The 24230-nt window shown below is 36.1% G+C and overlaps 3 protein-coding genes, 1 long non-coding RNA gene and 1 other non-coding gene across 5 annotated transcripts; 3 read left to right on the top strand and 2 right to left on the bottom strand.

The window, feature by feature from the left end:
* Nucleotides 1-2307: 2307 nt before the first annotated feature.
* Nucleotides 2308-3111, bottom strand: LOC119080814. Its single transcript, XR_005088373.1, has 2 exons — nucleotides 2937-3111; nucleotides 2308-2838 (listed from the first exon to the last, which is right to left on the bottom strand). It is a non-coding gene; the product is annotated as an uncharacterized LOC119080814 (long non-coding RNA).
* Nucleotides 3112-9964: 6853 nt separating this feature from the next.
* Nucleotides 9965-12690, top strand: LOC119080778 (elongation of very long chain fatty acids protein-like). The gene is made up of 5 exons (XM_037189347.1): nucleotides 9965-10122; nucleotides 10811-11001; nucleotides 11070-11286; nucleotides 11568-11704; nucleotides 12511-12690. The coding sequence occupies exons 1-5, from the start codon at nucleotides 10089-10091 to the stop codon at nucleotides 12670-12672; spliced, it is 741 nt and encodes a 246-aa protein (XP_037045242.1). The 5' UTR covers nucleotides 9965-10088; the 3' UTR covers nucleotides 12673-12690.
* Nucleotides 12691-16398: 3708 nt separating this feature from the next.
* LOC119080667 (ribosome biogenesis protein BMS1 homolog) lies at nucleotides 16399-20512 on the top strand. The gene is made up of 5 exons (XM_037189098.1): nucleotides 16399-16599; nucleotides 16678-18012; nucleotides 18147-18409; nucleotides 18478-19932; nucleotides 20072-20512. Exons 1-5 carry the CDS (start codon nucleotides 16542-16544, stop codon nucleotides 20465-20467), a joined length of 3507 nt encoding a protein of 1168 aa, XP_037044993.1. The 5' UTR covers nucleotides 16399-16541; the 3' UTR covers nucleotides 20468-20512.
* A 389-nt stretch (nucleotides 20513-20901) lies between these two features.
* LOC119081168 lies at nucleotides 20902-21025 on the top strand. The gene has a single exon (XR_005088451.1). It is a non-coding gene; the product is annotated as a U5 spliceosomal RNA (small nuclear RNA).
* An 839-nt stretch (nucleotides 21026-21864) lies between these two features.
* Nucleotides 21865-24230, bottom strand: LOC119080702. Its single transcript, XM_037189161.1, has 6 exons — nucleotides 23970-24230; nucleotides 23689-23902; nucleotides 23371-23627; nucleotides 23090-23315; nucleotides 22760-22909; nucleotides 21865-22701 (listed from the first exon to the last, which is right to left on the bottom strand). Exons 1-6 carry the CDS (start codon nucleotides 24014-24016, stop codon nucleotides 21925-21927), a joined length of 1671 nt encoding a protein of 556 aa, XP_037045056.1. The 5' UTR covers nucleotides 24017-24230; the 3' UTR covers nucleotides 21865-21924.

Here is a 24230-nt window from a genome sequence, read left to right as displayed (position 1 = left end):
AAATTAACCTTCCTTGTACAAATGAAAGAAAAGCGTGATTTCATCCCATATATTCTCCTAATATATTCATGGTTCATGTACAAAATATACGTAAGCAGTGTCACCTATTTCCCTGTTACTTGTAGGAGGAACATTTTTAGACCCGTACGAAGTACTGGGGTCTTATGCGTTTACGCATACGTCCGTAACACGTCGAATTGGACTCCCTGAGTAAGGGGAAACCTATTGTGGTTGTCTAGAGATGCCAAATCAGTGGAAAAAAAATGTCCGTCGTCCGTCTGTCCGTCTGCACGATAACTTGAGTAAAACGCATCCGATTTTGAAAATTCTTTTTTTTTCCCGTTTGGTAATGTCAAAAGACAGGCTTAGTTCGAAGATGAGTGATTTTGGATCGACCCTTCCCGAGCTGTGGCCCAATAAGTGCTTTACGGTTTTTCGAAGATATCTCCGGACATTTAAACGTTACACTTGTAAGTGATACGTCAATTTACAATACCGATCGACAAAAAAAAAGTTTATGGAAATCGGATGACCGACTCGTGAGTTAGACCCCTTGGTGTGAAACAGGCACAGGGCGGCAAGCAGTTTTTGCTTGTAGGTCGGCCACATTTCAACATATTTCGTCTATTTTAGCTTTATTAGATAGGTATTGACCGTACCAATCAGTTTTTGAAATTATGTTCTCCGGAGCGTGAGCTAGGTCTCTTGGAGTGAGCTCTTATCTGGCTACTCGGCCGTACAGTGAACGTGGAGTATTTTGTCAATATCTCGAGTAAATTTTGACCGAATTTCATGAATTTTTTTTGTTTGAAAGGTATTAACGAATGTAAAGCGTCGGTAAAATTTCCGGTCTCCTAACAAAATGGCTGCCGGTGGCCATATTGGATTTTAATAAAAGTGATATATATTGGGAAAAATGGTACTTAGAGTGTTTCTGTTAACATGGAAATAATTTGTTATGTGTGTGGGGTGTTTCAGGCATTCCATTTATGGACATCTATATATATCTATATTCACCTATATTGAGCTATATAGAGGCATATAGAGCTATATAATAGCACATTCATCTGTGAAATGTTTATTTATAGGAAAATATAGGTAAATATAGTGGTATATAGATGTTTAAATAGGAATTTATGAAAGTTGACTTCGTACGGGGCTGTCTATATTGCCTCCGGCAATTTATTTGTATATGCTAACAAGGCAAAGAAAGATAATGTAAGTGATTTTAAAGGGCGAATAGCTTTTCAGTAGAGAATGAAGTAAAAGAAATGAAGAGTTTCACAGTAAAGGCTTTTGATACGAATAGGTGTTTCGTACGGGTCGGCGTTAGCTATGTTTTGGTTGATGTTCTTAATCGAGATGCAAAATTCCTTAGATAAAAGGTATCACTTGCTGCTTGCCACTTACTGGCCTGTTTGATATCATTATTAAGCTTAGGCTTCAAGCTTACCTGCAGATACAGTTTTGTTGCCAAAGAAGTGTATTCTAGTCTTCGTTGTACTAGAGGAATAATTTTTAAGCAAACGATCTTGTAAATTAGGTCCTCCGCAAATCGCAATATTAATCTTTACTTTAAAAGTTCTCAACTGTTCCGCACTGACTATGCTGCCCGTTCTCAAAAAACCCCCAGCGGTTCGCGCTGATTTCTATCTTAGTCGTGAGATACTTACTCATTACTATGTAAAAGAATATTCTATTTGATCTTGCACTTCCATTTAAAGTGGGAAGAATGTGTTAAAATCAAATTTTATCGTGCCTGACCCTTTTCAATTCGACGATATTCGAACAACCTTCTGATCAAAATTGAAAATAGGGAAACCAATTCTTTTAAAATACCAGAGAGCATCGCCATCATTCGAAATTTTTGTGCTTTCTCTTTTCGCAAAATAACTTACCATTCCACGGTCGGCTACCATATCATTCGTGCTATTATTGAACCTTTTGAACGATGGGCTCTGAATAGCCTGGATCTAATGTAAGACTAACCTAAATAAAAGGACCATCTAATAAAAGGTTATCCAATCCAAATATTCCTCTCCTTTGTCGCTAATACACTTCGAGGTTGCTTATGGAAATAACTAAAAATATCTAAAAACCTTGGCCACAGTGTTGGTATAACTCAACTCATCAAACCTTACCCATCTGGAACATGAATTTTCTATTGAGAATGTCAAGCGATGTTGCTTCCATTCATTTCTCGTACGTGATGATAAATATATGAGTTATTAGTCCCATTAGACAAGACAATGGTTGATTCAAAAGTTCAGCTGATACAAGGAGCTCACAAAAAAAAACTCGACAAAATCATCTTAGAACAGATATTTAATATCTCGATGGAATCAACTTAAAATTATAATTTAAAAATTGGCGCCTACGGCCAAATAAAATTTAGAGAAAACAAATATTCTTTACATAACACTTTTAACACAAAAAATTAAAATAATTAAAAAAAAAACTACGAAAAATGTCTCGTTATTCCCATATGGGTAACATAAATATCACACTGTGAAGGATATTACTTCTTCTGCACTAACAATGGTGCCTGTATATTCGGCACGACTCCAGAAAATGAAATCATCACTTCTTTGAGAAGATTGTTTAGATCGCCATCTTTTCTGATCGCAAGCATAATATGGCGCGGAACAATTCGCTTCCTTTTTTGCTCTTTGGCTTCATTTCCAGCTAATTCCAATATTTCGGCGACTAGATACTCAAGTACCACCGCTAAATTCACGGCACTGTGTACACGAATTCGATTAACGTACTTTCTTTTACGCAGTTGACGATGTACTCGGGATACGGGGAAAGTAATGTCAGCCCTTTGTGATTTCGTTACTGTTATGTAAGACAATTAAAGTGTCGAAATTAGTTCTTGTGGCCGACGAAATGTATCAAATCTTTTTGATTTGTAATTTATTCCGAAAATAGCTTACATCTAGTCGGAAAACGATTATTTCGCCGGAAAACTGTTTCCATTTCGATGGTTTAAGGTTAAACTCAAATAAAGAGAAAATCAATTGATAAAATATAATTGCACAGAAACAAGACAACAGGTGGTCAACAGTTCGTCAAGAACACTGCAAGTGAAATGGCCTAAGTGAGTCGATCAGAATGTCTCTTCGTTTGTAGATTTTAGAAAATATTCAAGGGGTGGTTTGGATCGATAACGATAATCGATTTGTGTGTTCGATAACTTGTTTGAACAGATCGTTTTTAACAACGCGCGGAATTTCATGTGGTAAGTTTAAAAATCAATTTGAAAAGCTTCGCTCATTTATTGGGTACGCTTACAGCAATATACCTATTTGAAATCAAGTTCATCCACTTCATTTTTGGAGATTTGGATTTTTTACTTGAAAGATTATTTTATCTGTTTATGCAAGAGGCTTCTGATCACCCTGAACACAGAAGATACTCGCCATTTTCAAGAAAGATTGATCGATCTAGGCTTTAAATTCTAGTGTCTCAAGGCAATATCAAATCAAAATGCATTATTTCCCACATCCCACAAAATTCTAAAGTTTCAACAAACTGCAAGTAAATGTACGAAAAACTGGTAGAAAATGGAAGCTTTGCGGAAATGTGAGCAAAACTATACACAAGAGCAACAAATGAGGCCGATGGAAGCGGAAACAAATAAATTGATCCGGTATTTCACTTTCCAAGCCAAGTGAATCATTGTCATATCTAATATGATTTTGATTATGAGAAGAACAATACATCTGCCACCTCTAACAAAATGAAGTACAGCCTGTAAATATTTTTCATATGCAGAATGAGCACCAGCTGAATATCACCAGCTGGATCTGCTAACACACACTTATTGTATGATAAACAATCAAAACACATTCTTAACAATGTGTTTACTTCATTCATACGTGTTATGTGCGCGTAGATGACGTTAACGTAGAAATGCACTGTGTGTAGGTTGTCTTTGAATTGTATACAATATAAAGTGTTGTTGTTTGTACACCAGCTGGTGATATTCAGCTGGTGCTCATTCTGCATATGAGAAACATTTTGCAATTGTATCTTCTAGAGCTTAAAGCCAAATCTTCAACCTCATTTGCATTAAAATTAATTTTTCTATACGAGCGATTACCATTCAGAGGCCATCGCTTCCTCTAACCGTCTTTATCGTTAACAGATGACTTTCCATTCTTAATTCTTAGATATATGGAATCGATTGTAATATCACCATTCGACCGTAACTCGTGCAAAAATTCAACCATCGAGCCATCTTCATTCAAAAATGTATACTGATAAAAGGCGCCATAATACATAATATTTACATAAATTGCTTGATAAAAGAGACCTACCAAAGTTCATGTGTTATTTTAAAAGGTATAGAGAGACTTTTAACCAAATTGTTTAATCTTCGCAATGATTAGTTGCTTAATGCCATTTCATCTCATATTCATCGAGCGTACGGCCTTGAATGGCCTTGAATTATTTACATATATGCGAGATATTTCATGTGTAAAATGTGTTTGGTTGAAAGACAAACGCAAGAGTGAATGAATGACTTTTTATTTATTTATTTATTTTTGTGTTGTTGTTAATTTAAATGCTACTTAGCACAAATTATGATGAATCAGACCCAGGTGGTTTTTAGTAACAGGAAATGTTATGCAGAACTGAAGCAGGTATGTATAAAATTAGAAAACGAACTTCATTTAGCTCAAAAATTATAAGTGATTGGTCATTTGGGTTTCTGGTTAAATTGACGATAAATTTCAACAACAAAAAAAATTATTACACACACATCTTAACCTGTAACAAAGAAGGGACATATCGTCAGTCTTCAATACATTTGTACAAAATCTTTTACTTCATTAATTTTAAAACATATTTTGTTACAAGAAAACATTACTAATTACCTAAAAGACTGTTACAGACGGCTGTCATCTGTTATCGACCACGACAGCAATAATAAACGGCAAGCTCTAACTTATAACATTTTATGTAGCAAAAAGCACGTTCAAAACAAATGAAGTAAAAGATTTCTGAAATCAATCTCACAAAATCTTCGATCAAATGAAGTAATAGTTTAAATAGTAAAACTTGCTTGCCATCTGTGACAGTTTAAGCTACCAGTACAGTATTAAAAACACAAAGATGGAATGTACATTACAGGTGTTTAACGATGAAGAAATATACAATTAAGTCTCCTTTTAAGGCCCGTCATTGGGAAATGACAGGACAGTTTCCCGAAAATGTATGCAAAAATTTATCACAAAAATTCACCGAAAAAAGTCAAAGAAGCTCACCTCTGATTCTTTCCATTGTATTCGTGCACCGTCTCTTTAGGTCGCCAAGGCTTATTTGAACACTAAACACTTTTTACTCGATACAAAAACAAAATTTAGTTTTTTGTTTTGTCGCGATAAAACACAGAAAATATTTCGACACAACTGTGACACTCCGCTATTATAAGGACTAGAATGAATGTTTGCTGTGTTCACTTCGGCGGTAAAATATTTTCATTCAAAAAAGTGTCCGACACTTCAACGATGGTAGATATTTATTAAAATTGTAACATCTCCCACTTCTTTAGTAAGCTAACAAGACTTCGCTGAGTCTAATTATGCCACCTCTTTGAACAAAAAAATCGGCTGAGGTCGAATAATTCTCCGCTGAGCTTTAACAAACCTCCGCTGAGCTCTAATAATTCTCCGATAGGCTTCAGTAAGAGTCTGTCAGACCTTAGCACGTTGTAGTAAGGCAATGAAGCTAAGCGAACACTCAACAAGCATCAGCGGATACCTAATAATTGTTGCTATGATTTAATAAGACTCCACTTAGCTTTGGCAGATCTCCGCTAAGTGTCCGATTTGCTCCATTAAGCCTTCCTACAACTTGCTTAGGCCTAACGGACACTTCCTGAAGCCTAGCGGAGAATTATTAGAGCTCAGCGGAGGTTTGTTAAAGCTCAGCGAAGAATTATTAGAACTCAGCCGATATTTTTATTCAAAGAGGTGGCATAATTAGACTTCGCGAAGTCTTCTTAGCTTACTAAAAAGGAACGAACATTTATTTACGCTCAGCGCAGTCTTACGAGAGGCTAAATTTTTAATAAATGCTCTCCCATCGTTGAACGAATGTCCGCTGAGCTCTCGTAAAGCTTTGAAAAATGGTCGATGAGCATTATTAAATGTATACGCTAACCTTTGTCAACCGTTTGATGATTGTTTTTAAACGTCCGACACTTTTTTGAATGAAAATATTTTACCGCCGAAGTGAACACAGCAAACATTGATTCTAGTACTTATAGTAGCGGAGTGTCACAGTTGTGTCGAAATATTTTCTGTGTTTTTGTCGCGACAAAACAAAAAAAAACTTTTTGTTTTTGCATTGAGTAAAAAGTGTTTGTGTTCAAATATGCCTTGGCGACCTAAAGAGACTATGTCCGAATACAATAGAAAGCATAAGAGGTTAGTTTCTTTGAATTTTTTCGGTGAATTTTTGTGATAAAATTTTACATACATTTTCGGGAAACTGTCCTGTCATTTCCCAATGACGGGCCTTAAGAGATGGAGATGAAGAAAGTCGATCAAGGGGAGAATGTAAATGTGAAGAGAGATTCTTTTCAAAATCCACCTATCAAAATCGGACCCATTTCTTCTGGGATGTATATATACATGGTTTAAAAGGTCTTTGCCAGTAGACCTCAAAACAGGCCTCACACAGTCTTGAGCCACACCTGGTTGCTGGTGGAAGATCTTTGAAGTTGGAAAAATAGAGTTTTTTATCCGAATTTTTTGGCCGTTATAAATTATCGTTCCGGGTGAGAGTGGGCTCGTTGGAAAACAGAGTTTAAGTACTTTCGGGTCATGTCTAGTTTGATTAGATTCAATTATATTTGTTTGCAAAAAATTGCAAGATTTTTTTTTTCAAAATCTGTGTGAACTTTAGACAGGTCTGGGCTGGTACTGATGACGCTTAATGTGAACCTAACATGCTAGTCGTAACACGCATTGTCTAAGCTTTCCATTGATACCTCAAAAGCCTACTATCTCCCGGAACAATCATTTATAGCGGCCAAAAAATTCGCATAAAAAACACTATTTTTCTAAATTCGGATATCTTCCACCAGCAACCAGGAGAGGCTCGAGACTATGTGAGGCCTGTTTTGAGGTCTAATGGCAAAGACCTTTCAAACCATATATATATCCCAGACGAAATGGGTCCGATTTTGATAGGTGGATTTTCAAAAGAATCCCTCGAAATGGATAACATCTTTTTTAGGTTCTTTGTGTTTTTCAAACGTTACAATGACAAAGTGTAATTTGAGTCCGCACAAGGTAAACATTGCTAGGTACCCTCAGTACACAGAGATAACATAAAGTTTGTTCAAGTTAACATTTCACAAACGGTATAACCATATTTGTGCAATTGTCGATGCTGTGTTACGTCCAATGATCTGAGTATTTTTCCGATATCTAAGAAAAATCTAAGATACCCACTATAAAATACCGCATTGGCATGTGTCCATTGCTGATCTTGGTCTATGTTTTCAATAACCGAAGAAGTTTGTAACACTTTTTACTCCATAGCTGAGTTCTGAACTACTATTTATACAAAAAGCCGTAGCACTTGCTTCTAGTGTTAACATAGAAAATATTTGGAGACGAGTGTAAAGAGCGCTCACCCCTTGGCAATTTTCTAACCTACATTTGTGTGCAAAAATATTCGATTATTGATGATTTCTCCGAACCAAAATCTTTTTTTGAAAAAGTAAAACCATTAAATCATGCAAAAATGTGTTACTTTTAAGGGGAAAATTGGTTTGTGGTCGATAACTTAACCCTTTTGGAGAAACCTTTGCAAAACACATAAATTTCTCCAAGTGGAATAAGTTATCATCCTCAAATCAATTTTTCCCTTAAAAGTAACACATTTTTGCATGCTTTAATTGGTTTTAACTTTTTCAAAATAAGGCTAGGCTAGAAAATTGCCAAGGGGGGTGAGCGCTTTTATTGCTAATCAGCTTTGAACATATGAACAAGTTAATAAATGGAGTTCTATAAAATGAACCGGAGACTAGTTTGGCAACATACCCTCAAGCAATTCGTGTGCGCAAAGCCCTATCTTCTTATGAATTACATATTTATTTAAGATGATAAAGAGAATATACTACAAAGCCGAAGTGGTCCGAATGCTAGTATGTATCGGAGCTATGTAACATTAACGTAAGTGAAACAAAAATTCCATATTTTTTCAGTAATTAATTTTGTTATTTCGAAATGTATACTTACCTTTGAGCAATTAAAATAATTTGCTAAAAAAAAAGTTTCAAAACTTACTCACAGTTCAAATTTTGTAATAACTTTCTTCAAAATTTAATTTAATCAAATTATAACTGAATATTATTAGGTCATTTCATGCGTTGTTATTCGTTGTGATTTATATCTACCACAATTACACCTTACACATGATATGAATTATTATTCGTTTAAACTAGATGTGTATTATTATACGACCTATCGTAACACCAAAATTACTTTTGAACAAACAAAAAATTATATAAAAATGCATAATAACATAGACCTAAGTGTATACTTCAAATGCGCTGTCTATTTTTACTCGTAAATATATCTTCTTGCATGCATCTGTTACTATTGACAAATGTTGTACTAATATCCCTGTTTGCAAATAAACGTTTTCTTAAAATGACCCCTTGAAGTAGTATAAGTAGTAAGGTGACCATCCAGTTATCGCTTCATTATTCATATACGTTTCTTACTGTTAGTCGTTGGCGATGTTAGTTGTCTGCATTCAAGACAAATGACTTAAGGTTACGAACATAAGAAAAAATTCAAAGGAAAAACTTAACTCTTCCCGATTAAATATGAAAGAAATAATCTTTCACAGACGGCAGATAGATCAGCATTCTAAATTAGTTAATATGTTACTTATCCTTGGCTTGGTATAAATATTTCAGGCTGATTGATACAAAATCTATTACTTCATTAGATTCATGCTATATGCTATATGCGAAAGGTTAAAATATCGCAATTTATAAAATAGAGAGGACAATACAAAACTATAATCACATTCGTTGAAGTCGTTTAAATTAGTGACGATGCTTTAAAACATTTTTTTTTAAATTAACTTGCGCTTCTTATAATGCTTTTAGTATCGATCCTTTCGTAGGAAAAATTACCGAAATGAATGACACAACTTAAACTGAACAAATTTTTATTACACTCGGGAAGCTAATACGCACATTGACTTGCACATTTTAGTCAGCCTTAAAGCGATAATTTTTTTGTGTTATATGCTTGATATTTTCCAAATATTTTGCTATACTAACTTGTCCAATGTTTCTCGGCAAAATCGAAACAGTTCAAAGTCAATTTTCAAACATCTTTTAACTCTACATATTGTCCACATTTTAATTAAAATACAAAAGGTGACACCAGGTGTACTCGCTGGGGACGTATTGTTGCGGGTCTGGTGCCATGAGAAAGGTACAATAAAAATGGAAAATTTGTTATTCAAATTGGTCTAATCAATTCGCACGGTTGATTTCATTATTTACTTTTATCAAATTAATTATAAAAATATATTTAGACATAAATGAGAATTTATAAATAAATAGAAATAAAATGCACAAAAAAATAAAGAACAAGTGATAGTATTGATAACAGACAACTCGCAAGTCCCTAACATTCAATTCTAAGTTAAATTTTAATATTTTTCAAGCAAAGAAATATACCAACCTCGGAATGAACACATTCATGGTTCAAAGCCTAACTGAATCAGTACGCGCTAGTATACAAATTAGGGAATATTTGAAAAGTTCTAAATTGTTGTATATTGAATTCGCACTATGCATGCAAGCAACGACACACCTTCGAAAATGTAATCGAATATTCCTAACACTTTATAATCAAAACTTAACAGCATTTGGCTCCTCGGTGTTGCAAAACTTATTCCGATTCGGACGTTCAAAGTCGGACTTTAATATTGTAGAAAACAGTAGGAAGGAGTATACACGGCGATTCGCATCGTCTAAAATTTAGTTCAAATTTTTATTTAATTAAAAGCTGTGTTTTCGGAGAAGTGAAATAAATATTAAAATGAGCAATGACTATTCGCTTCTTTATACAATTGGTGATTGAATTTTTTTTTACAAATTTTTGGTTGAACCAAAAGAATATCCGTTGTCACTTCTATCACGTTATAAATCTACCAATAGTGAAATAAACTTCACAACTCAAAAAATTAAAAAATCGACTCAGTTGACCCCAAATAAAATAAAGCAATCTTAAGACAGAAAAGGCACAAATAAAATTATTGTTTTGTTTTCGGGATGAAATATACATATTTCGAACGACCTGTGGAGGTTTAAGTTTATCATAACCAAAAAAGGTTAATAACACAAAGTTAAAAGGCACAGTAACACGTATTACATAATAGTATCCGAACACTTCACCTTCTGGTTAAAACGAGATCTCCCTTTTTACTAAAACTCCACAACGACATATGCTACCACGTGTTGAGCCAAAATAACATGTCGTATCGAACCTGTGCTTTGAAGAGCTTTGAAAACCTTTGGAATTTTTTCGGACTTCATTGAAAAAGTGGAAGATTTAAGTGGAATACAAAAGACGTTTATTTTATTTATTTTTGACAGGTTCCCTAATTTCAATCCCTGGAAAATTGACGTCATTTTCTTACAAAAAAGGCGGCATTTTCCAATGAGATTCACATTCGACAATTGAAAATATCACGTCCTGACATCGTAAAAAAAAACTAAAATTTGGAACTATTAAGCTAATTAGTAAATTCTACCTCTCAGACCCGACTGTGGCTCATTTCACATTGGTCCATTATCCGTACATAGTCTCTCTAATACCCATACTATACTTGTTTGTGGTACTGAAATGGGGTCCTGACCTAATGAAAACAAGACCGGCGTACGATTTAAAGGGAGTCATACTCTTTTACAATCTATCACAAATAATCATGAATATTTACTTGATTTCTCTGGTAAGTAAACATTTTAGAATTGGAAACTTCATTGACATGACTTTTTTGACGTAACTTTTTTTCCCAAGGGACTTTCTCACATGTTGAAGAAAAATTACTTCGAGATGAGAAATGAACCATTGGAGGGTACTCTGGCTTACTACTATTTTTTGCTGAAAATCTACGATTTATTGGAGACGCTGATCTTTGTGTTGCGAAAGAAACAACAACAGGTGTCTTTTTTACATGTATATCACCACATCATGGTCCTATTATTCATTTATTTCGGAATGCGGTCTATGCCAGGTAATCTGAATTCGAGTGATTTTCCTTAGATGAGTGGTTGCAACGCACTGCTCCTAGCATGAACACTACTTTGACAAACGTCGAATTTGGAGGCTTTTGTGATGAGAGCTACCGCTTAAGATTGATTGTATTGAGTGTTTGAACTCACACAACTAAAACAAGTCACCTATCTTCACGAAAGAAACGCAGTGCCTACTGTGACTTCATCAGCCTCCAAATATTTCTTATGTTCATGCTAGGAGCAGTGCGTTGATTTTGTTTAAAAATTACCCAATTATTAGGTGGCCATAATGTCACTTACGGATTTGTAAACACAGTCGTACATGCATTTATGTACTGTTACTACTTTCTTGCTGCATATGACTCAAGCATAAAATGGCTTCCTAAATGTAAAAAATTCATTACCCAAATTCAATTGGTAAGTAAATTTGCTGTCAGAGCATAATGTTGATACTCCCACGGAATTTTGAAAACCGGCACTAGGCATGTTCACTCAGAAATATCAGTCGATGATAAAATTCCAAAATATCGATATAATATCAATCGAATGTTTTATCAATAATCAAATTTATGGGTAATCATCGATTATCAATAATTATTGATAAAATTGTCGATTTTCGATATTTATAATAATTATCGATCATCGATGATTATCGATTGTTAATGAAACCTTCGATTGATATATAGTTGATATTGCGTCAGATAATACTCCCCAGAAACCGGCAAAAATGCCCAGAATTCAAAATTTGCAACAATCCGACTTCCTTCCATTCAATATAGAATAATGATACGCGGAACCACTAACGGCTACCGGAGATTAGTTCACATTTTTGCATTATCAATAATCGACAAACACTCGATCATCAACAATCGATATACATTTGATTATCAATAATCGATTTTCATTCGATTATCAACAATCGATACTTGATTATTTGTGACCATCGATAAAACATACGATTTATATTGATTTGTTGAAAATATCGATGATTGATTGTCTGCGAATAATCGATATTTTATCAATCAATTGATTTCTCTAACATGCCTAATCGACACATACTCTGTTCTGTGTAAAGCTAATCAGCCATAAAACAGAAATGTGTAGGCTTCAAATTCCGTTCGTGCAACAAATGATGTATTGTGATGAAAAATGCTTTTGTTAGACATCATGAGTACCCGAATTGAGTTTATTGAGATGTTTCAATTGTAACCTTTTACTTGCAGCTTCAATTTGTAATCCTTCTTATTCACTATTCCTGGCCACTGTATTATGGACATTGCTGTGTCTCACAAATACAGTGTAAACTCAACGTCATTCAAGCGTTAGTTATGATTGTGCTGTTTGGTAATTTTTACATCAAGAATTACATTAAAAAGAAAAAATAAATTTAATGTTGAATAAAGGATAATTAAAAGTGTTTCCGTCTATTAGTTCCCCCTCTGCACTCTGCATCAATAGAACATTTAGGCTGGTTGCACAAAATTTTGAGGAGATTTGTATTTTTCTGGAGTCCTGCATTGCCAGAAATTAAAAAAATTGATGACCACTATGCCACACAAAATGTTGTTTTGACTCAAAACCAATAAAAAAATGGTTACAAATTGTTTTCGAGATTAACTCGACACGTTAAAATTCTAGAAGCTCATTTTTCGCCATTGGGAAGCTGTTTTCAACTACTTGACTCAGCTAACTAACCTGATCGACCTGAATTTATTTTTCTCGTGAAGCCACATGCAGTTGCAGTATACCTTTTCCACGTAGAACCTTATACTTGCAAAATTATGACATGAAATTAAATTTTTAAAAGAGGTTTGGTTCATTCTACGGCGAAGTAGCGTACAATCACATCGATCAAACCGGATGCCAAAATTACTTTTTTCATATAAAAACTGAAGATCAGTGTCATTTGGAAACTACTGCCTTCATAAGAAAAATAATTTCGGGTCGATCAGGTTAGCTGGGTGAGACAACAGGGTAGTAATGGCAAAAATTAGACAAATGATTAGGATTACCACAATCTAACTACTCCAATATTATATCTCTATAGAGATAAAAATTTGGGATTAGAATTTTTAGGTCCGAGGGGATTACTTTAAAAAAGTAATTTTTTCGGGATTGGATTTTTAATCTTCGCTAGAAATTGAAAAAATGTAATTCCATCAGTGATTAAAAGTAGGTCTAAACAATAATATTGGGGATTGAATGATGATACTACTCCTTATTATTTTCCGTTTATAATTTGATTGTCTTGAAATCACACTTTTGAGTTAATTGAGTTCGAACACGATTTACGAGCAAGATACGGTTTTGTGAGAAAAACTAATTTGGTCTTAAAATGTTGGATTATTCTGCCTTACGATACTAGGCTCAGAATAAAATTTTTAAGTCGGTTTGCAAAGATACTACCAGATTCAAAAAATCATTAAATCAATGTAAACATTACAAAGATAGTATAGATATAGAGAAATTCTAGATCGAAATTGGCAGGAAGGCCAATTTTAGCCGCGAACTATTCCCATTACCACGGGAAACCAGACATTTTTGAATTTAAATGGTTAAATACTTATAAAATATGGTAAGAAAACTTGAGAAGAATATAAAAATGAAAATCATGAAAAAATATTGAGGTTTGAAGTGACGATCTTGTCATCTGGCAATTTGAATTTTAATCCCAATTTTAATCCCACGAGGAATTAGTTTCTTTGAAACAACGGTTCACAATAAGCCACGTTGGGATTAAGAACAAATTGCGGCAGTGGTAAGATCGTAGACTGAAGTGCATGAGGTCCCGGGTTCAAATCTCGTCAGGTAAATAAAAAAAATTTCTGTTTAGTAAAAACATTTCTCATTCCAGATTCACAAAAAAGCTTCTTCTCATATCAGACGTTTAGATAAAAACTATAATATCACAATATCCGTAAAAATCGTTTTTTTTTAATTTCTTTTTCTGAAGTAAAAGTAGGAAGGGTTTAGAATATTTTTTTATTGCATTACAAATAACATTTAGATCAGATTAAAATGAGTAAACTAGTAAACAAGCGTCAAACGTCAGGGCCTAAAAGATTAAAATTTAATTCCTCTAGGGATTACTCATTTGGGGATAAGTTCAAGTAATCCCTGAGGGGATTAAATTTAAATTCTAAAAAAGATTCGGTCGGGTACTGTTAATCACAAAAAGATTTAGATCTAGGTCCATATTTTTATCTGTGTACGAACTCAGCATCATGTTTTTCATTTGTCATCGATAAGAACCAAAATTTTAAAAATCGGTTAAGAATTACTAACGTCATCGTGGTAACAAACGTTACCGACATTTCAAGTGGTTTTCTGTCATAGGACCCTGACTTTCAGTCAAGGGAACAAGTAAGCATAAATGAATTGTAGATATCGATTGTAACATCCTTGATCCCTGAGGAACACTAAGGTAAACATGTTCCAAATAACACGTAAAAATATTCTAATATTGTATACACTCTTGCTGGTAAAGACTTACGGACCTCACCCAAAGATTGGTTGGCTTTATTTTCAAAGGTTCAAACTTCGTCGAAAATTATTTTAAATTGCCCATTCCCATTGTTCATGCGAAGTGCGTCTCGCTTTAAATGTGGCTTCAACATTGACACATAAATTGAGTTCGTTGTTTTTCATTATTTTTAAATTTTAAACACAATCCACATTCGTTCCCAAGTAGCATTCAACGGTTAAAATTCGGTTGTACAACCGTTATTTAACCGCGGTTGTAAAAATTAGACGATAACGAATTGGTTGTCGCAACGTTGCCGCAACGTTGTAATAACGGTTGTACAACGGTTTTTGCCCAGTTGCGAAAGTTGTAAAATTTTAGTAACGAATTGGTCGTAAGACGGTTATGCAACGAATTGGTTAAAGTTGTGAGACGGTTGTATAACCGTCGTAAGACTTATAAGTCACGTTTGGAAATTCAATATTGTCTAACTTATTCGTTGTAAGACGGTTGTTTTACCGTTTCACAATTTTTTCGTGTATCAGTAATTTCAGCTTCTAGCTGCACTTTCAAGAACACGTTTTATCTGGAATATTGTATGTGCAATTCGTAAATCAATTCACATTATTTCACTGCAATTCAACTGATTTTTTTAAAATTATTTATTATCATTCATTATTTGGTGTGTAAATTAAGTAAGGCACAATGACTAGTTCTTGTTTCAGTCACAGTTCCATTTTAGTCAACAATTCAGTCAGACGTTTTTCCACGCGTTTTTTTTTTGTACATTTTTGATAAAGCTCTTTTGAATTGTTTATGCAAACTTGAGTTACGCAGATCGTGTTAGATGTTAGAAAATTTGTTTATTATGAAATGAAATCAAAGATTGCACTATATTGTCTTAATGCCAATTCAACAAAGTTTTATTCATCAATTTCACTTTTATTGTATGATACTGTTGTCGACCCTAACTCCTATCAAAGACCTAACAAGACATCTAACTTCGACAATAGCGGCAAACAAAACTAGTGAAATTGATCAATAAAATGTTGATTTACAAATTGGCAATAAGTTAGAAAATTACGACTATTCACAAAGTATAAACAATTCTCAGCACAAACATACTTCAAATTTTACTGTTACACATAGTGACATCGTATGAAAACTGAAACACTAAAGCATAACAAGTCTCTCATAGATAGGTATATTCCGAGCGAACTTTTTAGCATCACATCTTGATTTCAACTGACGCAAAAACTGAAAATGTATTAGTGCCATAACCGTTTTACGACTAATTCGTGAAAGAGATTACTCCAACTTATTGTTTGTGTGACGGTGATTTGACGAATACGTTTTCGGCAAAAATGATCGATTTACTTATTCGTTTAATAATGGTTGTACAACTAATTCGTTAAAAATTGAATGATAACGAATTAGTTGTGAAACGGTTATACAACGAATAAGTCAAGCTGAATATAACTTATTCGTTACATAACCGTTAGACAACGAATAAGTTTGCAACGAATAAGTCATTTTTCCAACCGCGGTTATGAAATGCTACTTGGGTTCCATAAAAAGTCTACTGCTCACATCTCTAGAGTAAAATTTTTGTTGGGCTGTGTGGGCTGTGTGCAGTAGTGTGTGTTTTGACAGTTTTGACATTTGATACACGTGCGACACAAACGGCAGCAAAAGGGAAAATATTCCTTTTCTATCTAAATAAATTGTACGAGTTGGTACAAATGTCGTAATTATAACATTTACCTTGTAAACAAAGTTTTAATCTACAAAATGCCGGATAACGACTTCGAAGGTGACAAAAAGAAAACGCATCGCAAGAAAAATGCAGGTTCGTGTTTCATTGAGTGAAATCGCGAGGAGCGCGAGGATTGTTGTAACCTTAATTGAATTTTATGAAACATTTTAGGCGTTAGTGCGGAAAAGAAAAAGGCTAAAACGAAACAATCCACGGAGAATCTAACAGCTCGCCAGAAGAATCCCAAAGCATTTGCAATCCAATCGGCTGTCCGTGCTGAGAGAAATTTCCGTCGAAAGGAAGACATCACAGCAAAGAAGCAACACATACCTTTGGTTGACAAAACACCGGATGAACCACCACCCGTTCTGATAGCCATCGTTGGCCCGCCAAAGGTGGGCAAATCAACATTGATACAGAATTTGATCAAGAGCTTCACGCGAACCAACGTCACGAACATCAACGGTCCCATCACCATCGTAACTTCGAAGAAACGTCGTATCACTCTGATTGAGTGTAACAATGACATTAACTCGATGATCGACATTGCAAAATGTGCCGATTTGGTCTTGTTGATGTGTGATGCCAGTTTCGGGTTTGAAATGGAAATTTTCGAGTTCCTCAACATTTGCCAGGTGCATGGTATGCCAAAGATCATGGGCATTTTAACGCATTTGGATACGATTAAAAATGCCAAGACGTTGAAGCGAAGGAAAAAGGAACTGAAACACCGATTCTGGACCGAAGTGTACGATGGTGCCAAGCTGTTTTATTTGTCGGGCATTATACACGGCGAATACCTCCGCAACGAAATAAAAAATTTGGGACGATTCATTTCCATTATGAAATTCCGGCCGTTAACTTGGCGTGGTGCACACAGCTATTTGCTGGCTGATCGCATGGAAGATGTGACCAATAACGAGGAAATCAGATTGAATCCCAAATGCGACAGAGATGTCATCTTGTACGGCTATGTGAGAGGTGTGCCGATGAACAAAGAAAATATGGTTCATGTGGCTGGTTTGGGTGACCTTCGAATTCATGAGTTGAGCGCACTGCCCGATCCGTGCCCATTTCCCGGTACCGAAAAGAAACGAAATTTATTGGAAAAAGAACGATTGCTCTACGCACCAATGTCCGGTGTGGGTGGCATTGTTTACGACAAAGACGCCGTGTACATCGAATTGCAAGGATCGCACAGTCATCGAAAGGATGTGAACACTGAACAGGAAGAAATCGTTCAAGATTTGATCGACAAGAAGGAGACATTTGATGAACAGATCGACAATCAGGAATTTCGTTTGTTCAGCGATGGATCGGTTTTGAAGTCAAAAGAGTTCCAGGATGACGATTCAGAAGAAGATGATGATGATGACGGTAGTAGTAGTGTGGATGAAGGATTCGAACAGGAAGTCGGATCAGATGATGAAGGTGGTGCAATGGATGCAAAGGACGATTGGAGAAATGAATCGGATGAAGCGGAAGAGGATGATGGAGACGAAGAAGGTGAGTTTAGTTTTTGATTTGCTGAATCTATAGTAGATCATCATTAACAACGTACCCCCAACTTTTTGATCCTCTTGATTCTGAAAATGATCCTCGTTTCTTTTGTAAAGAATTGTTTTTTATTCAATTTTCAGATGAAAGTTCTGACGAAGAGTATGAAGAAAACTTCACAAAATCGAAATCGAAAGCCAGATCACTCAGCGGAGGAACTGATGAAGAAAGCGACGCCAGCGGTGACGGCAAAGAAAGTGATGAAGAGAACGACAGTGAAGATGAAGTGCTCAAGAGTAACATGTCTTGGAAAGAGAACCTAGCACAGAAGGCTCGGGAAGCCTACCTCGATCGCCATTCGAATACAGACAATTTAATGAAATTGGTCTACGGCGTTTTCAGTATGGTACGTGAACGTTTGACATTGTTCTAATCAAGCAGTAAATCATGAAAGTCTCCATTTATCCTTTATAGCAATCCAAGCGTAAACGTCAAGAAGAAGATGAATCCGAAGAATTGGGTGGACTGTTCAAAGTCGTTTCATCGCAACGAAAAAGCGGTGACGAGATGAATTCGTTGCTGAATGCCGATGAGAATTGCTTATTCGAAGAATACACTGCAGAAGCCAGAGACTGGCTGCACGAGGAGAACAAAATTTTGATAAAAAATTGTTTCGTCACCGGTAAATGGAGAGCGTCTGAAGATGCCGAAGAACTTCTGCGATTAGATGATATGAGTGACGGCGACAGTGAAATTTACGGCGACTTTGAAGACTTGGAAACTGGTGAAAAGCATGGAGCGACAAAAACGCCAGAAACAGCTGGTGAATCGAAGCAACAAGAAGAGGAAAAAAGTTCACTGAAGCGCCCGATTTCCCGCGTTGAAGAGTCGAACCTAACCAAGACGGAATTGATGGCAAAGAAATTGAAATTGAAAGCTCAATTCGATTCTAATTACGACAACAAGGATGAAGGCCGCATTACTGGTGACCATGAGTACTATGAGGAATTGAAAGCGGAAGCCAATAAACAGTCGGAATTGAACAAGGCCGAATTTGCTAGTCTGGATGACGATTTGCGCATACAGATTGAAGGTCATCGTGCAGGTCTGTACGTACGCATCGGCTTTAAGAATATTCCATGCGAATTTGTGGAGAACTTCGATCCAACGTTTCCGATTTTAATTGGCGGTCTGAACATGTCAGAAGAGAACATTGGCTACGTGAACTGTAAGGTGAAGAAACATCGTTGGTATAAGAAAATATTGAAAACTGCCGATCCTCTGATCGTTTCGTTGGGCTGGCGTCGCTTTCAAACGATGCCAATCTACGCCAAAATCGAAGATGACATGAAGCACCGTTACTTAAAGTACACGCCGAATCATGTGACTTGTAGCATGACTTTCTGGGGACCAATAACACCTCAGAATACTGGTTTCTTGGCCGTTCAAACAGTTCAACAGAACACCGCTGAAATGCGACGTCTGGGTTTTCGTATAGCTGCAACTGGCTGTGTTACAGAAGTTGACAAATCCACACAGATTATGAAAAAATTGAAATTGGTCGGAACACCGTTCAAGATCTACAAGAAATCGGCATTTATCAAAGGCATGTTCACCAGTGGATTGGAGGTGGCCAAGTTCGAGGGAGCCAAAGTGAAAACCGTGTCCGGTATTCGTGGACAAATAAAGAAAGCAAATAATCAGCCGGAAGGTTCGTTCCGAGCCACTTTCGAGGATAAATTACTGCTCAGCGATATCGTATTTTGTCGCACATGGTTCCGAGTCGATGTGCCCAAATATTATGCACCAGTGACGTCTTTGCTGCTGTCGTCGGAGGAGAAGAATCAATGGCAGGGAATGAAAACCGTTGGTCAGTTGAAACGAGAGCAAAATATTCGGAATGAAGCCAATGCTGACAGTGCGTACACGGTAAGTCGATTCATGTTTGTTTTTCTCGGAAGCAAATGTTGATCATGTCCAGTCCACCAATAATCTTCCATCACTTCCACGACTCCTCGTCATCCCACAATTGTTTGTTTACTCATGTGCATTTTTCTCATTTCATTAGCTCATCAAACGGGAGACAAAGCACTTCAAACCATTGGTTATACCGAAGGCTCTACAAAATTCTTTGCCGTACAAAGACAAACCCAAATCGGGTCCCATCAATGCAAGGGCTCCAATTGATAGCAATCGCGTTGCTGTAATCAACTCACCGCACGAGCAAAAGATCGAAGCCATGCTGAAGATGATCCGCACCAACTACAAGGCAAAGAAGGAACGAGACCGCGCCGATACGGAGAAACGAGTGTCGAAATTCAAGGCCGAAAAGAATGCAATTGAAGTGCGGAAATTGAAGAAGCAGAAAGAGTTGAAGAAGAAAATCTGCCGCACGATTAGTCGAATGGACAAATCGTCGAAAGGAAAGGAAGGTGGTAAAGGTAAAAAGGGACGTCCGAAGTAATTGTGATGAATTTTGTTACGGAATTAAAGAAAACTTTCTTTTATACAAACGTCTTAATTATTCAAACTAAATGTGATGTACCTACACAGTCCCGTATCTAGGGGCGAGAGGAGCTAATCTTGGTTTCGCAATGGAAAATGTACATTTTGCTCGCTTTTTCGACAACTTTGACCATTAAAACGTGACTAGTAACTGGTCTTCACAGATTTCGCCTGTTTCTCGCTAACCTCCCACAAAAATATTGAATCATCATTATAAATGGTTACAGACCTGAATGTTCAGTAGTTTACTTAGAGCAAGACGATAAATATTTCCTTCTGCTGAAGACATTACCCTCTATTTTTCTTCGAACATTTCTGTAAAATATTTTCGCTATAATTCGCTATAGTTTGACATGTAGAATGTGTACTAATCACATTGAAATTCTCTGTTCCGCACTCTGGCTTCTCTTCAGATATCGAATAAATCTTTCGCCTTTTACTAAAGATTTCCGTGGAGAGGAGCACTCTAATGAGTCTAAAATAAATTTTTGTTATGGTCGGATGAAAATTCGGCCAAATAATTTCTTTCAAAACCAAAAATACGAGAAGAATGTGGGGAATATTTTACTTCATTTGTTTACAAACGTGTGAACCGCGTGGGTCCAGTATTATTGAAACAATTCTAAGGAGCTACAAAGTTTATAGCATTTAGTGGGTGGATTAAGATCTACGTGGTCAGGCCATGATAAGTTACTTCAGTAAATATTTTCGCGTCGAATATGAAAAAACACGGTCAAAATATGGAGTGTTGACTGTAAGTCTGAACCTAAATCATATTTCATTTTTGATTATCACTTAGCTAGACGAGTCTACGGGAAGGGAGAAAACTTATAATTATGCGGCACGATATTTTTGTTGAATTTTTCACATGAAAACCCTTTACAAAACTCTTACTAGATTGATGTGAAGCGACTATCAAATACAACAAAAGAAAATTCGTTCAGCAGCTGAAATGTTTTCAAGTCAATCAGTTATTGAAATGAAAATTTAAAGACAAACAGAACTAAATTTGATTTAACCTGTTTCCGACGGCAAGCATATATCCAGTATTATTTTCTGGTCTATTTCTTCAATCGGTTGATTTCAAATCTTGTACTTCAATTTTACGTGCATTTTACACATATTTCACAGATCTTGCCATTATTTTTGCCGTCGTTATCGATAACAGATAAATAGCCGTATGTGAGAGGTTAATGGAAGAGCATTTTATCAAAACTTCGTTGGTCGTAGCAGATTCTTAGTTTTGTTTAAGTAGCATTCCAATATATAGCTAAGCAACATTGTATAAATCTTAACTACTATGAGAGACAGTACAGGACGGACTGTGTGTACTGTTAGTGTATAACCAATGTCTTGTTCACAAAATATATTTCTGTTCATCGCACAACAACGTAAAATCACAAAAATTTAAATTAGTCATTGGGCTCCATCAATGGCTTTTAATTGAGCCAGGAGTTCCGTTTTCTTCGTCGGATCGAGTTTCTTTTTGGTCGAGCCACTATTGACGCGTCCCTTTTTCGGTACTTCCTTAACCTTAATACCTGACCGTACCGGGAGCCTAGCCTTTTCAGTATTAACCTTTGCACCTTTCTTTACATCTTTCGTCGCAATTTTCACATCTTTCGACAAGCTCTCACAGAACTGATCCAAAAACGATTCACTTTCGATGATTTCCTCTTGCACATTCTTACGCAACTTTTCAATGTCACCAATGACGTCGTCGCTCGAGTTCTCATTAATACTATCAACAGTCCGTTGATCGGAATAGGATTGGTATTTCGCGTAATTATAATCACCAATGATGGTAAGGTCATCAACTGACTCGACGGTGTCACAGTGGTTGTTCAAGTCATTCGTTCCTTGAGTCGTAGACGACGAATCGAATTCATCGTCATCGTAGTGACCGATTGGCGAATGTACTGTTCCCGATGAATCCATCGACGATGAGTTCTTAAGTAGAGGTTGTGTAGCATTTCCTGTCGGATACTTGATATCCGTGAAATCCATCATGGAATTCTTAATTTTACTAGATAGACCTAACGGCTTCGCTCGATTCGATTTATCCGCCATGTAAGATTTCATCAGTGGAAATGCGTCGCTGGACTGCTGAGAGTAGTTATGTGCGACAGTTTTGGAAGAACTTGGACTAACTGCTGGTGACTTGACGGTTTTCGATCTATTGGCACATGTATCCTGTAATAAGTTTGGATTCATAAATAAACAAGTCAGATGTTTCACTAAAACCAATTACTTTTTTCGTGGAAATCCCCATGTCAGTCGGTGTTTTATCTTTGACTTCGGAAATCTTCGGTTTTAAATTAATTTTCGTTGGAATCGTGCTGTTCTGTTTGTTCGACCGAAGGTACGTTCCCAATGACATTTTACTCGGACTTATCAAGGACTGAAAATTTAACAAAATTTTGTTAGAAAAGTTTTGCAGCCTTTTAGGGCCAGGATATTTTTTCGACAAAGCGAAATGAACTAGCGTAAGGTCACAGGTAGAAAAAAGGGAAAGCAGGTTACAAAGGGACAACTAAAAATTTTTGAAGCTCGGGCCTAACTACTTTTAATTTAAGTTTACCTCAGTTCGAATAATTTCGCCTATCCTCAATATTTCTGCGTTTGCCTTATCCAATTTCAGCATCAATTCTTTCTGCTTGTTCATTCCACTATTGATTTGTTGTTTAAAAGCCTTGGCATCCAATTGCAGTCTTCTATGCAACACTTTCAATTCTTCATCCCTATCAGAAACCATCGTTTCCAAATTACGAACCCGTTCACTTAATTTGTCCCGCTCCTCCAAATTTCTTGAATGTACCAAGTTAAATTGTAAACTTTCAATTAAAAGAGAGATGATCTTACTTGTCTGAATTCAATTGGGATAGGTGTCGATTGTGATCGGTTAGCGTCAGCAGCTGAGCGTCTTTCTGCTTCAATTTATTTCCCAATTCTTTGTTCTGTGATTGAAGATTACGACATCGCACTTGCCAAACGCGAACTTCTTCCGCATGTGAATTTAACAGTTGTGGTAATTCAGCATTGGTACCTTCATATCGTTGGAGCGCTGAGTCTTGTCGTTTATGAATATTTCGCAAAAGACGATTTTCGTTCAAAAGTTCCTGTAAAGGAATCCGACTTTGTTATACCAAAGAATTGGGTTCTAGTTCTCGGTGGACTAACTCCGATATGTCCATGAGCGTCGCTCAATTGATTTTGTACCGAACGTAAACGATTCAGACGTGCTGATGCCACTCGCTGTCGCACTTCACTAACCGTTTTTTGCAATGGGCCCTGACCGAGTAATCGACTTGGCTTCTTATACATTTGCAGGCTGGAATACTCTCGTGGACAACAGGAAGCTGACGATTGGAAACTTTCTAAGCTTTTCGATGACCTAAAATATGGTCTTAGGTTCAATGAAAACACACACAGAGAATCACATTTCTCGTCACTATACTCACATCGGCGGAGTATTTCTCTTGTTGAAAATGGATAGTGTTGGTGACATCTTAGTTAAATTTTTGGTTAGATTCAATGCCGGAGGGTTGAAACGAAAAATGGACAAAAAAGAAAAATTACAAAAAATAAAGATTCTGCTATCAGAGTTATTAATGAAATGCAATTATGTGGTGTGCTGTGTTTTTGATTGGTTTGTTTCTATGGTGATCGGACGATGTATGATTGTCAAGACTGTTAAATCAATATCCAGACTTGGTGGCACA

The sequence above is a fragment of the Bradysia coprophila genome, unplaced genomic scaffold, assembly GCF_014529535.1.
Source record: "Bradysia coprophila strain Holo2 unplaced genomic scaffold, BU_Bcop_v1 contig_350, whole genome shotgun sequence".
Classification (NCBI taxonomy): Eukaryota; Metazoa; Arthropoda; class Insecta; order Diptera; family Sciaridae; genus Bradysia; species Bradysia coprophila.
Note: the sequence above shows the minus strand (reverse complement) of the source record. Positions and strands in the feature narration are given on the sequence as shown.

Bases quoted from the DNA above. Each gene is read 5' to 3' on its own strand.
- LOC119080778 (XM_037189347.1), top strand. From the start codon at position 10,089: ATGAGCAATGACTATTCGCTTCTTTATACAATTG. The intron at 11,287-11,567 runs GTAATCTGAATT...CCCAATTATTAG, and splicing joins CGGAATGCGGTCTATGCCAG to GTGGCCATAATGTCACTTAC. The intron at 11,705-12,510 runs GTAAGTAAATTT...TTTTACTTGCAG, and splicing joins TCATTACCCAAATTCAATTG to CTTCAATTTGTAATCCTTCT.
- LOC119080667 (XM_037189098.1), top strand. From the start codon at position 16,542: ATGCCGGATAACGACTTCGAAGGTGACAAAAAGAAAACGCATCGCAAG. The intron at 16,600-16,677 runs GTTCGTGTTTCA...GAAACATTTTAG, and splicing joins GCATCGCAAGAAAAATGCAG to GCGTTAGTGCGGAAAAGAAA. The intron at 18,410-18,477 runs GTACGTGAACGT...TATCCTTTATAG, and splicing joins TCTACGGCGTTTTCAGTATG to CAATCCAAGCGTAAACGTCA.
- LOC119080702 (XM_037189161.1), bottom strand. From the start codon at position 24,016: ATGTCACCAACACTATCCATTTTCAACAAGAGAAATACTCCGCCGAT. The intron at 23,903-23,969 runs GTGAGTATAGTG...ACCATATTTTAG, and splicing joins AAGAGAAATACTCCGCCGAT to GTCATCGAAAAGCTTAGAAA. The intron at 22,702-22,759 runs GTAATTGGTTTT...AACTTATTACAG, and splicing joins TGGGGATTTCCACGAAAAAA to GATACATGTGCCAATAGATC.